Source organism: Lutjanus erythropterus, chromosome 12 (genome assembly GCF_056507025.1).
Source record: "Lutjanus erythropterus isolate fLutEry1 chromosome 12, fLutEry1.hap2, whole genome shotgun sequence".
Lineage (NCBI taxonomy): Eukaryota > Metazoa > Chordata > Actinopteri > Lutjaniformes > Lutjanidae > Lutjanus > Lutjanus erythropterus.
This window is the reverse complement of record NC_139328.1, coordinates 31,703,026-31,716,880: the sequence shown is the minus strand read 5'-3', so window position 1 is coordinate 31,716,880 and position 13,855 is coordinate 31,703,026. Positions and strand designations below refer to the sequence as shown.

Below are 13,855 nucleotides of genomic sequence, written 5' to 3'. Positions count from 1 at the left end.
TACCACCTGCATTAGGCCTATTTAAGATCACGTCTCCACCTTTCTTGGAACACATCGGCTGTTGTCTGATGAAGATTTCACCTCTGAAGGAAACAGCCAGTGTTTTGGGGCTTCTAGTGTACTCAGTTGTTATCCGGGTAATGAATGGACAACAAATGTCCGGGCCAAGACTCCCTCTTCTGCTTCATTATGTATGGTCTGATTAGCAAGTTTGTCAGTCAGCAGCGACCTTATATCTTTAAACAGATATCCGCATATGAATGCAGATACATTTTTAAAAAAGAGCTAATAAAATGTTAAATCATCATCATTTTCAACATTAAAATCCCCGGCCACTGAATAGGTGGTTTGCTCCACCTCATATTCCAGAGCATCTCATCATTTCAAAAATGAGATTTGTTTGCTTAATGCACTCAAAAATGTTCCAAACATTGCATAAAGCAACTAAACAAAAAAAATCCATCAATACAAAATGAAAGTGCAAGAATAGTGGTCGAAAGACTGTGTCTCAACCATGGCTTCAGTTCCCAACATTTACTGAAAAACCTCCCACATCTCCTGGACACAAATAGAAAAAAGTGGGTTGGTACCTGATCTGAACTCTGAGTATCCATAACATAAAAACTTACAATAAACACTGCAAACAATAAACAAATTTGTATTAAACCTAATGTAAATACCAAAATATACACTCATAATTTTAACATAAATAGAAAAAATCAACCATTTCCATTAATGGTCACAACCCTCCCTATTACTGCCAATGTAACGAAAAAAAACTTTCTCATCATTTTTAGATTTTTTTTTAAATTATTTTGAGATATTAACTCATTATACAATATATTGCATACTATTTTGTATGATGTCATTATATAGACTGACCTCTGACTGACTTCTGTTGTCCTTGTACTTAACAAACTAAGAAAATATTTGAATTCAAGAAATCATTCTTAACCCTTAAATTAAATTCATCATTTCCATGGACTTAAAACAATTGCTTTAATTTGCCTTTGTGTCATCAAAAAATGTAAAACACCAAAAGCCAAGTGGTCTTGCCTCTACAATGATGAAATTCTAGGCCCACTCAGGCTACAAATGAGAAACCAGAACAATTCCAATAACAAAAACTCGTCCCTAGTCTACATATTCTGCATTCATATGTAGATATCTGTTTATAGGTTACATCTCCAGAATAAGATACAGCTTTGATGTGATACAAATATGTGTCTTCTTAATTTAATGCTTTTTTGTCCCATGCAATATCATATACACATGCTACAAGGTTTTCACACAACAGGATCAGGAGATTATAGCTGTACCTACAGATTAAGCCGTGTTTGACTTTCTGTATGCTGACTACCTCAGCTCAGAATCAAAAATACCAAGCCGATTTAGTATTTCTCTCTGGATTTCCAGGGTCTGTCCATCTGTTGCCAACAGGCAGAGTTTCATCCGTTTAGTTAAAAAATTAGCGCTCTTGTAGCTGCAGAATTGGCAGAAACCAAACGGCTGCCTTGGAGTAGGCTCTAACCTCTTGTCATGCTAATAAGCAATCAGCATCACATTCTGGTTGAGTGGAAGACGTCTTTTACAACTTCTAGTGAAGCTGTGGGGATTGAAAACCCAACACTTCCGGTTGATCAGAGTGGGTGAATTGCTCATTAGCCCTGTGTGCTTTTTCCCCCCTTTCATTCCTAGAAACGACAGAGAAATGAGATTTTAAAAAATGGTAGTGATGAGCCAGGCCTTTAACTTCCATTTGTCAAGCGAACCCCCGATGAACTTTTTGCGTATCCAAGCAGAACCAGGAAGATGAGGGATCTTAAAACTAACTCTGGGATCAGATTGTAAAGGGAAAAATCATAACCTCTCCATAATGATAATACGTAACCCCCCCTTTCTCTCCCCTCTATCTGTCTGTCTCCACTCCAGTGCAGCTGTGGGTGATTACCATGAAGTAGCGATTGGGGAGCTTGTTGAAGAGGGCAAAACTCTATCAACTATGGGGTAATTAGAGGAAAGAATGAGGAGAGGAGAGGAGGAAAGGATATGTTGGTGGAGATGAGATATAAAGGAGGAGTAAGGGAAGCTGGGGCAAAGGAGGGAGGCTAGAGAATACAAAAGGATGAGAGAGGAACGAGGGAAAGGAGTAGTAGAATAATAAGGTCAAAGACAAACAGGGAAGCAAAGGAAGGAAAAGATTGTTTTTCAGTGGGGTGTGTTGGCAATATTACAGATCTTTACCAGATGTCATGTGAGATTACATCATCACAGATGGAAGTAGGAAGCAGACTGGCAGTTTTATCAATATATACAGAACACATACAAATCATTATCTGATAAAGAACCACAGACTGTCTTGCCATCAGCCATGATGCTGTCAACAGGCCGACATTCAAACCCATGAGTACTCAGTAATCATTTCTACATTATTACATGAGAACTCAGCATTCATGGGTTGGGCCACGCTCATATTCGAACTTTAAAGTAGTGTTGTCACCACAAAAGATCAAAAAGATCTTGCAAGAATGATTTTGATCCAAACCATTTGTCCTTAATATAACCAGATCTCAACCACAGCATTGTCACGTTATAAAAACATTATTTGTTTGTGTAACCTGCGCAATGAAAGGGTCCCATTCTAGACACAAGCCTCTAAAGTTTCATGACACATAGACTTGTACAGTAAGGTGAAAATGTTACCAGCGCAGCTGCACACTCAAATTAAAACAACTTCCTGTTTCATAGCAAATAATGTGTCATGATGAGTGTAAATGTAATATATATAGGGCCTTGTAATTTCCTGTTGCCTGCTGCTGTAGCACTCTGACTATGATTTATACCCCACAACTCTGGTGGCCTTGCGCAGACCTCACCCATCTTCAACTTAATTTTGATCTCAACTAACACAACAAAATCTGTCCACAGACAGACATATAAACACTTGGTAAAGTACTCAAATTCACTTCTGTGGTATTACTTGCTGCAGAAGTCCCTCCAGGACCACATTTTGCCATGATGGCAACATGGCAAGAACTCTGTTAAGTTGTCTCAAATTTGTACTTGATGAATATGTACTAACATTCATGTGATAAGACTGAAACTAAAGCTGTATTTCTAATGCAAAAAAAAAAAAAAAATCAACATCTAGTTAATGTACTATGCAGAAGACAGGAAAAAAAGAAGCAGCATTGTTTTTGTATTGGAGGCTGGAGTTAGTTTCTCCTTGTATTAAAAGCTTGTTAAAGAAAAGGCAATCAGACTGTTATTACATTCTAGCATAACACTGTTCAGCTGCTGAGCTTGCACATTTGAACCAGCAAGCCAGAGGTTAGATTAATGTTTTATCACTTTTATACTACTACTACTTTTAGAAAAGTCTATTAGGATGAGGAATAAAAAGTGTGTTGGACGAATACATAAAAACAGTATTTTTGTATATGTAGGCTGTAACACAATATGGAAATGTATGCTGAATCATGAGTAAAACAAAACGGGGGTAATCAATAATCAGTGTTCTCCCGTTCTGCATTACATGAGACCACATTTGTAATAAGTGTAAAACGAAAAACTTCAATAACTTTCAGCTTAATCAGAATCATTAATTTACAACAAAGAAATCATAGCAAAATGACAACATGTTATGATCGTATAACCTGATATTCTATATTCTATATCCTGAGATTCTTTTAAATGTCAGTAGAGAATATTATATTCATTATTTTTGTTATTGACCATCCCTACTCTCAGTCCTGGATGAACAGTAGGTGATTTATTTGCATTTAAATGCGCCAAGCTCTCTATTTCTAAAAATCAAAGGGATTCATTACCAATAAGTACAGTATCCAGCCCAGTGCAGCAACTAATGATTAGTTTTTGGTGCAGATTAATTTTATTTTTTCATAACACACCTACTCATCATGCACATGTTAGTCAAATGTCAGTACTACTAATCTGTTTGAATTATATTGCAGAGTCACTTACCAATCTCCTGCATTCACATACCCATGCTTTCACAGTTATTATTGATGCACGGTCTGTGTGTATTTTTCAAAATGCATCATCAATGCAGGAGGAAATGTCAGATTTCAATTACAGAGGAGATAGAAAAACAGAATGCACAAATAGATGAATGCCACCTTATTTATACACTGCTTATGAATAGTAAATTTCTCTCCCTCCTCTCCCTGTTCTCGCCTGAGGGGACCACGCTGGCACCCTACCACTGTCAAACCTCGCCTCACACGGAATTCAAAATGCTTTTCTATTCTGAATTATGTCTCATCCTCCGCAGTGGGATGGCGTCGGCCCATTTCCAGACTTGGCAGAGCCCCCGAAAGGCATCCAGATGTTATGGCACCCCACCATCGTCAAGCCCTACCTCACACTGCTGTCTGAGTGCTCCAATCCAGACACCCTGGAGGGAGCAGCTGGGGCTCTGCAGAACCTAGCTGCTGGCAGCTGGAAGGTAAGGACTCAGTGCTGCTGTGCCTGTATCCCTGTGATACCAAAGGGCATCTGCACAAGTGTGTTGAAATTCCAGTGGGTTCTGAAAGTGAGAAATCTCAGCACACGGAAAATAACAACCCTAACAGCTCCCGATATTCTGGCCATTTTGTGCTGTGGGATAGAAAATCTCACTTTTACTGAGCCTTTAAAATTTCCTCATGCGTGAGTGAATCATTTGGTGCACATCTCTCTGAAATCAACACTTTTATGTAATGGCATCTAAACGGCATCTTATTTTCATCAATATGTTACAGATGATGACATTAACTATGGGACGACTGCTTTACATTTAGAATGTTTGTCATTTTCCAGCCTCACTGATTTTAATTGTCTGTCATTTAACTTGATAGAGAGCATTTTTATTTAAACAGACAGCATGGGAACAGTTTTGGTCAAATTTGATATGATTTAGAAAGTACTAGTGAATACAGTATCATCAGTTTGACAAAGAGATATCACACTTTGTGTTTCCAGAGCTTTCAGCCTCATCACGTGGGTTCTCATCTGTAGCTTACACAAAAACTAAACCATAAACTATACGCAACAGCTAAACCACCTCCAACTGAACAACTCAAGTTTAAGGGGAATGGCAACACGATGTTCCTGAAAACTTCAGAAACATCAGAAACTGCTTTTTCAAAGGTCAAGAATTCACTTTCAGGTTCAATATCTGTCAAATTTCAGTATCCAAAAATATCTGAAATACTTTTAGGCATGGCAGTGTTAACCACTTTGGTCTAGACTGAAAAATCTTAAACTACTGGCTGAATGTCATGAAATTTTGAACAGACATGTTCCTCAGAGGATGAATCCTACTGATTTGGTTCTTTAGTGCCACCAGAAGGTCAAAGTTCTCACTAATCCAGTGGAATACCAACATCTACTTGATGCATTGACACAAAACTTGGGACACACGTTCAGACGATGTATGCTACTGATCTTGGTGGTCCCATGAATTTTAGCATTTTTTGGTTTTAAGTAAAATGTTTTAAAAACTTGGACCGCATGCCATGAAATATGGTTCAGACACCCATGTTCTCCTTAGTATGAATTTTGATCACTTTGTGATTTTTTTCTTTGGTTTATGACCAAATACCTGCAAGACTAATGACATTCCCATAAGCCTGAGATGTGCTTTGTGCTTGAGCTAATTAATAAGACAGTGAACATGATAAACATTATACCATCTTACAGGGTACAAATTAGATTTATTTATCATGATACAACACAGGTTTGTATGACAAGATTAAGTTGTAGTACCCTTTTGCCCAAAAAACAATGTTATATACAAAAGTTATTAAAGTAGATTAATTCAATAAATAAGTAACTGAAAAAAATAAAGCACATTATTTTGCATGTTGGAGTGCTGAGGATGAATTTAAAGAAGCCTCCAGCCCGTGGGAAGATGCTGCTCTGTGGTCTGATGATACAGCAGCGAATGTTTCTCTTGCCAGACGGCAGCAGAGTTAACAGACTGTGACCACACCTGTTTGTGATGTGTGCAGTCAGGGTGCTCTCTATAGCTCCTCTGTAAAAGTTAACAAGAACTTAGCACGGAAATGTTGCCCTCTTAAGTTTCCTTAAGAGATACAGCTATTTCTGGGGTTACCATCACATGTTAGCACTGTCAGCATGTTAGCATGCTAATGTTAGCACAGCTCCTAGCATGGTTTTAGAATCTTTAGTCTTGTTTGAAAATGAATCCTTACACGTCTCAAAGTGCAGTGGTCGTCAGCTATGATAATATGTCATAAGAGATTAAAAAAAACAACTCTCTGTCCACCTCCAACTTCTGCCCCGCCCAGTGGTCAGTGTATATTCGTGCTGCGGTGCGTAAAGAGAAGGGCCTCCCTATCCTGGTGGAGCTGCTAAGGATAGACAACGACCGGGTGGTTTGTGCCGTGGCCACTGCGCTGAGGAACATGGCTCTGGACATCAGGAACAAGGAGCTCATTGGTGAGTGTCTCATTCAAGCAAACAAAGATACAAACAAAACACACACATGGTTACTTATGTCATTTTTGGGGGGTGGCTCGCCACAAAGAATGCGTGCCAAGTCTATTTCTGCTGGACACCTGCACAGAGCAGACTGAGCTGGGCAGGAAGTCAGACACATGGATGGAATAGAGATTTTGGTCAATTTTCAAATTAAAAGACTTCATATGGTGTAAGAACAGACAGAAAAGAAAATATTTAACCACATAGACCAAATCAACAAAATCTGACCAAGTCAACACAATCAGGCAGGCAAAATGTTCCACTTCTGAAATGCTCCTGGTGGGACATGAAGCCCCGTGGAGGGTGGAGGCTGCAGATGTGACGTACCCATGAGAATCACATCATTACATTAATTTCCTGGAGATCTAACCCCATCCATAATCAATACTTCCCTAAACTTAACCTTTACCGTAACCTTAACCTAAAATTAAACACTGAAGCCAAAAATCAACATTTTTCCAACTGGGGACACGTCCCAGTTAACTGGCCCCCACGTTCCAAATTAACTGGTCTTTAGTCTGAAATGTGTCCCCGAAAATAGCCTCCCCCCACCAACACACACAAAAGTTGACACAAAAACAGTCTGCTAATGGGTTAATGCACAATTTCCAAAGCACACCAACTTAATTCAAGAGTTTAATTTGAGTGTATTTTTCATGTGCTTAATTCTGCCTTAATTGGAGATAATGGCACTGAAAACAAGTGCAGTTATCTTGACCCACTTGCAGAATTAGTCACTTGCTTTAATGGTGAATATGATACTTGTTTAAGTAGAAATGTTTAGCAGTAATTATTTGAAAAGGAGCTGTTAAAATGCTATTTTGGTGTAGAGGGTTATTGCTGTTAGGGATGGCTGACTAGCAGTGGGTTTGTGGATTTCTCCAATAAAAATAAGAGAAATGTCTCTATCATATTTGTCGGTGTAATTGCAGATATTCACATAGTTTCTTTCTTAGTAGCAGATAGTTGTTGTTGCTCTGAGTGATAGTGTGATGCTTGATTTTCCTTTAGAGATCGAGTGATGTCTCTAATAAACTCTGCTTTTCTGCTGGTCCCCATAGCAACAACCTCATGCCTCCTTCCACTTTACTGTCTGACGCTTGAGGCTCTGAGCTGAGCTGTCTGTGTGTGTATGTGTGTGTGCTGTATGTGACTGCAACCATTCATGAGTGTACGTAGGTTGTAATATCAATCTTAAATCCCGCTGCCACGGGGCATTCATGTATATTTTGCTTTGACATACTGTCCTGCCCTCACTCGTGTTGTGTTAACATGATGAAATTGAGTTAGAGACACACCAGACTGTGTAACCGCGTCCTCAGAGCTTTCAGCAGCAGATATCAATACTGTCTGCACAGACAGGTCTGCTGTGAGCCAACTGTTGTTTATTACTGCAATGTTACAAACTTGATTGAGAGCTTCATTTTCACTGTTTGTATGTTTATAATAAAGAGAATATTGCAAGTATATGGCAGTAGTTGAATCAAGTTGTTTACATGCTTCGTCATGCTTGATAAGTTACTGTAATAAGCCAGTTTATATGTGTGTAGTACTTTGATTATCTGGAGGAAATTGTGTTTTTTATTGAAAATTTCATTTAGAAAGTTGAAATGAGCCAGTTTGTTAGAGAAAGTTTTGATTCAGTATGCTACAGCATGTTATGTTTTTCATGTGTTAAAAGGAAAGTTCACTTCTAAATCAAAAATACATATTTTTCCTCTCACCTTCAGTAAAATTGAAATAGTTTTGGTATTAGTTTCATCGAGTTTTGGAGATATCAGCAGTAGAGATGTCTGCCTTCTCTCAAATTACTAGGTGGCACTCGGCTTGTGGTGCTCATTGAGGCAAAAACAAATACATTTAAAACAAACTCAACAGCAATGTCCCTTTCCAGAAATCATCACACGGTTACACCCAAATAATGTATTACTAGCTAGCTCAGGGGTGCTGACGTCACAGCTCAGCTGAGGAAGATGCCATTAGTGTTTACATCCCATGCTGTCTCTAGCACGAGCCTCTCATCCATGAGTAGATGCACACTTCCTTCTGTGCAATTATATGGTTGGAAGGTTCAGCTTGGAAGAAAATAGTTCCAACATGAAACTGCTCACAACGAGGTCTGTGGATTACCTTTAGTAACCAGCTCATGATTTCTGGAAAGAGACATCACTGTTGAGTTTTTCAAAAGTATTTTTAAGCTCCACAAGCTGAGTGCCATCTTGTGCCATAACATTCAAGGGAAGGGTTGGATATCGGTACTCAATATCTTTAAGGTATCAAGCGGTATCAAACTTAACCAATAAATGACTCTTTGCATGGTTTTGCTTGTTGCAAATCACTGCAAGCTTTCTGTGATTTAATCTGACGTGTGATTGGCCTACTACTCCAGCAGCTACAACCCATACAGTCTGTGGTGTGATGAAGTTAAGCACCATGTATTTGATGGCATTTGAAAGTATGACTATACTACATGCTTGTGGCATCTAATTAATATAAATGCATAAAATGTAGATATAATGTTAATATAAATATAAAAATGGTATCAAATATCTGTATCACTTTAAACAATAATTAGCTCTCCTTTCTAAAGCCGATATCTCCAAAACTGTCATCACACCAAAACAATCTAGATGGACAAATAGCGCTACAGGTAAGAGGAAAAACAAGTATTTTTGATTTTGGGGTGAACTGTCCCTTTAAGTATTTTTAATTTATTTAGTAGGCTATTACAAGCATGTTCTTACATATTAACCAGAAGAATCAGGAGTAGCCTGTACATATATATGTCATGCACTGGGAGTAGAACGTATATAGTGTGGATGTGAACTGTCAGTGAGCCGTGACGTGCCCCCTCCACCCCGGGGTGATGACCCAATCAGAATGTGGGGCAAAGGGCAGAGTGGACAAGATTGCCTGACAGCAGCACCGGGGTGTCATGGGAAATGTAGTCAGTCGGTGTTAGATTACGTGGCCAAGTCAGCATCATGGTCTGACAGCCACCCAGCCAGGCTGCATTTACTCAGTCAAAGCTTTGAGGTTAAGCTTTCAAAGGTTTTTAAGGTGAGAAAAGGAACAGAGCAGAGACCACAGTCGACTTTAGAACTGTACAAAATGATTAGGGGGTTAGAGGCAATATGATAATAAATGGAGAAAAGTGGGAAATCTCCATACTTAAGAGGCTGAAAACAAAATTTTCTGCCATTTTTTGCATGAAATATTACTCAATAATCAAAATTTTAATAAATAAATTTTTTTTTTTACCAATTGTCTGGTCGGGCAAGTGAGTTGCTAGATTTACTAGGTCAACACAGCATTTTACTCACCACAGGCAAGCAGGCAATCCTTTATTTATATATTGTTATATAGATCAAATCAACTAGCTAGTAGGATCAATCTGTAAGTTTTGAGAAGAGAACTGACATGCATCTGTAGGTATTATCTCTCCTGAGAGTCATTTTGCAGTAGCCTGCGGTTGTTCACACTGTCACTATATTTTGCTTTCAAAGCAGAAAAAAGAACAAATGTGAAGTAAAACGTGTCTTATAAAGTTATCTTGTATTATAAGTGAAGTTCAGCATCGTACTTCGCCAACTGTCTCTGCAAATGGGTTCAGTTAGTAGAAGAAAAAAATAGATATAATTTAGATAAAGTTAGTGAACAATAGATACTACAAACGTCTTTTCCTTGGCCTGTCTGTGTTGTAAATTATCTGAAATTTTCAGGATAATTCAGCCTGCTTTGTTGGTATCGCTGTCAGATTAAACGTTCAGCCCAAAAATTTAACACATACAAAAAAGTTACAACAGTTAAATTATACAAAGTTAGAATTACAAACACTCCAGCTGTCTTTCTTTTATTCTTTTTTCCACCTTGTCTCCTCATTTCAACCCCTCTCCCACCCACCCTGTCACTCTTAACCCCCCGTGCCCACAGGTAAATACGCCATGAGGGACCTGGTGCACCGCTTGCCCGGAGGCAGCAACAACAACAACAGCACCACTGGGGGAGGAGGAGGCGGCAACACCAGCAGCCTGGTAGGGAAGACCATGTCGGACGACACCATCACGGCTATCTGCTGCGCTCTGCATGAGGTCATCACCAAGAACATGGAGAACACCAAGGCCCTGAGGGACGCCGGCGGCATTGAGAAGCTCATCGGCATCGCCCGCAGCAAAGGAGACAAGTAAGCCGAATGGGAGGATGTTGACAGGTGGAAGGGGGTGGGAAGACAGACGAGGAGGAGTACAGAGGGATGAAAACATGAGGTTGTATTTTGATAGACACTGCAACAGCATAAGAAACTATATTTTAAACATTGTCCCTTATCTGTCTTCTGTATGTTTATATACAGCAGTTATCAGTTCTGTTTTACAAAGTTAGAGAGCAGTAGCAAACAAACAAAAATCATTGCTATATAACCTACATAATCCAAAATGTTAAGATACTAAACTACAAAAAGATTGGTCCATTTTACCCCATTTTTTTTCTTGAAAAAATAATCTTTATTTTCATTATTTACAGTCCATAGCCAAAAGCCATCATATGTAACATTTCAATATTAAAATGTCTCAAAACTTGTGACATGTTATATAATTTGTTGAGTTGTCTACATGATTTATTCAAGGTAACAGTGTGTTTCCTACTAGCTGCCAGTGGCTATAACTTCCAGAAAAACATTTGATACGTGAGGAAGGAAGTTAGCAAACTAAATGTAACATGAATAAAACATTAATGTTACCTTGTTCATGAACATAGTTTCTGCATAAATCACCTCAGATAGATTTTACTCGGTAGTTGTGTTTGTTTAATAGTGAAAATAACAACTACCATAATCCCACACCATTTCATAATGTCAATAAACTCTGTCTTTTGTCATAGTTTAGCAAAATAATTTATATATTATGTGTTTAACAGTTCATATGCTTTGATAGACAATGCAACAGCACTGGACACTAGAAGCTAATATTGCCTATATACAGCATGTCTGTTGTCTATATGTATGTATATATATGATGATAAATGATATTCTGTTGCATATGTTTTATATAATCATGCATCAAAAAGTCAGTTTAAGGTTTTAACTCATTTTTGAGCAAATATGTACAGTAGTTCCTGCATTTTTTCTTTGTAGGTCAGAATAGCAGATGACAAATCTAGGTCTTACTTTTACATCCAAAAGCTCCTCCACTGCTCTGTGAATAATTAAATGCTGAAACAAATTTCTGTAATTATTCAAAGTGTGAATCATTATAGTTGTTTTGACTGAATGATACAGAAGGTTATACATCAATAGATAAACGTGATTTCTATTTAAAAATGCTTGCCTGCTCTTCAAATCACATTTTGAGGTTCCTTACTTTGCATCACTGAAAGGGCAGGATGTGCAATCCAGAATCCAAAACAATAACATTTACCCAAATGACTTGAAGAAATAAAGTTTAATTTCCTAGACGCTGATAAGGCCATATGGGCCAATTACACCCACAGCCATTAGTCAGCCGAGTCAAACGCTGGAGGATGCAAAATGAAATATGGGCCAATCAATCAATCAACTGAGCAATTATGCAATTTGGTAATTGAAGTGCCATATTTGAGGAGATAAAGACGACATTTCCATTTTGCATCTTTGGTCATTTCTTCTTGGGAGGCTGCAGTGAGGAGATGATGTGCGCTGGTTTAGTGTCTCTGCTTTCTGTCTGTTCCTTCATTATTTTGGTCTTTTTCTTCTGTTCTGTGATGTTTTTATAGCTCCCACTAGCATAAATCAAAGGACAGTCGAGCTTTATACTGTGTATTTTCTTTTCCTCTCTGCTGAATTCCCAGACATAGTCCTAAAGTGGTAAAGGCAGCATCTCAAGTCCTGAACAGCATGTGGCAATACAGAGACCTCCGCAGCCTCTACAAAAAGGTAAAGTCTGCCTGACTGAACACTGGAACTGTCAGTCGTGTTGGTGTTTCAGTAGATATCACCAGAGATGACAGAAGTACATACATTCTGTTCTCGAGTAGAAGTACATATGATTGTGTAAAAAAAAGACTCTGGTGAAAGCAGAAGAACTGATTCAACTTCTTTACTCAAGTAAAAGTGAAAAAGTACAGGCTCTGAAATTAACTTAAAGTTTAAAAGTGAAAATTTGCCCTCTGAAGAACATTTCTACTGGCTGTTTCTGTGCAAAACTAACTCAACCTTACTTTTCCTCTATTGGTCTCTGTCTTTATCATCTTGTTACGTCTTTTACAATGTTTTCGTCTTGTTAGATCTTGCTAAGTCGTTTTCCTATTGTTATGTTGCATTACGATTTTTGTCTTGCTATGTATTGTGTCTTGTCACATCGTTTTGATCTTGTTTCATCTTTTACGTAGTTTTTGTCTTGTTACGTAATTTTCATCTTGTCACGTCTTTTTTCATCTTGTTACGTTTTACCTTACATATTTTGTCAGTCTTGTCATGTCAGTCTTGCTACATCCTCTACATCATTTTTGTACATCTTATGTCGTTTTCCTATTATTATGTCTTGTTACATCATTTTCATCCTGTTATGTTTGTTTAGTCATACTTGTCTTGCTACATATTTTATATCAATTTGGTCTTGTTATGTATTGTTACATAGTTTTTGTCTTGTTACATCTTCTTACATCTCGTTAAATCTTGTCACACCTTTTTTGAGTTGTTTTTGTATTGTTTCTTCTTTTTACATTGTTTTTTATAGCATTAAAAATAAAATAACGAGCCTGTTTTGAAAATGTACAGAATAGGGAGTACAGATATTTGTGTTAAAATGTGAGGAGTGAAAATAAGGGCTTCCCATCTCTGGATATCACTGACTTATTTTTAACATGGTCTCATCTCTTATCTCTTCTCCTTGTCTCGTCTTGTTTTCTTCTCTCCTGTCCTTTCTTCTCTTCTCTTCCTCAGGATGGCTATTCCCAATACCATTTTGTCGGTTCCTCCTCCACGATAGAGAGAGACAGACAGCGACCTTATTCTTCCTCTCGTACTCCGTCCATCTCTCCCGTACGAACCTCACCCAACAATCGATCAGGTGAGTCTACACCCCTCCCCCCTCTGCTGACAGTCTTCCCTTTTGTCCTCCATCACTCTTTCCATCAGTGCGGTCCAGTCAAACAAACGCCGCTCCAGTACAGCTGAAGTCTGCTTTAACCTTCACACTACGGCGGCTGCCGACAAATTATTCTGCTGTCAAGTAAAATCCTTGCACCGTGGCCCCTAAAAAAAGTTCCTGCCCTTCATTTTTGAAATTAGGGTTTGACTACGATGGGCTCTCCATGGATTCAGTATTTCTGGGCTCTTTGAAACTTACCTTATGTGTGCCAAAAATATGATCAA

The 13,855-nt window shown here is 38.4% G+C and overlaps 1 protein-coding gene across 9 annotated transcripts in view; it reads left to right on the top strand.

Moving 5' to 3' along the window:
• ctnnd2b (catenin (cadherin-associated protein), delta 2b) overlaps positions 1-13,855 on the top strand; it is a 192,556-nt gene that overhangs the window by 168,977 nt on the left and 9,724 nt on the right. For 6 of the 9 annotated variants that reach the window (XM_084732042.1, XM_084732034.1, XM_084732038.1 and 3 more), the window contains 5 exons: positions 4,295-4,468; positions 6,315-6,465; positions 10,441-10,690; positions 12,322-12,415; positions 13,424-13,550. In XM_084732042.1, coding sequence (XP_084588168.1) covers positions 4,295-4,468; positions 6,315-6,465; positions 10,441-10,690; positions 12,322-12,415; positions 13,424-13,550 — 796 coding nt within the window. The remainder of the gene's footprint in view (positions 1-4,294; positions 4,469-6,314; positions 6,466-10,440; positions 10,691-12,321; positions 12,416-13,423; positions 13,551-13,855) is intronic. The other 3 variants (XM_084732043.1, XM_084732037.1, XM_084732035.1) reach the window with 1 other exon arrangement.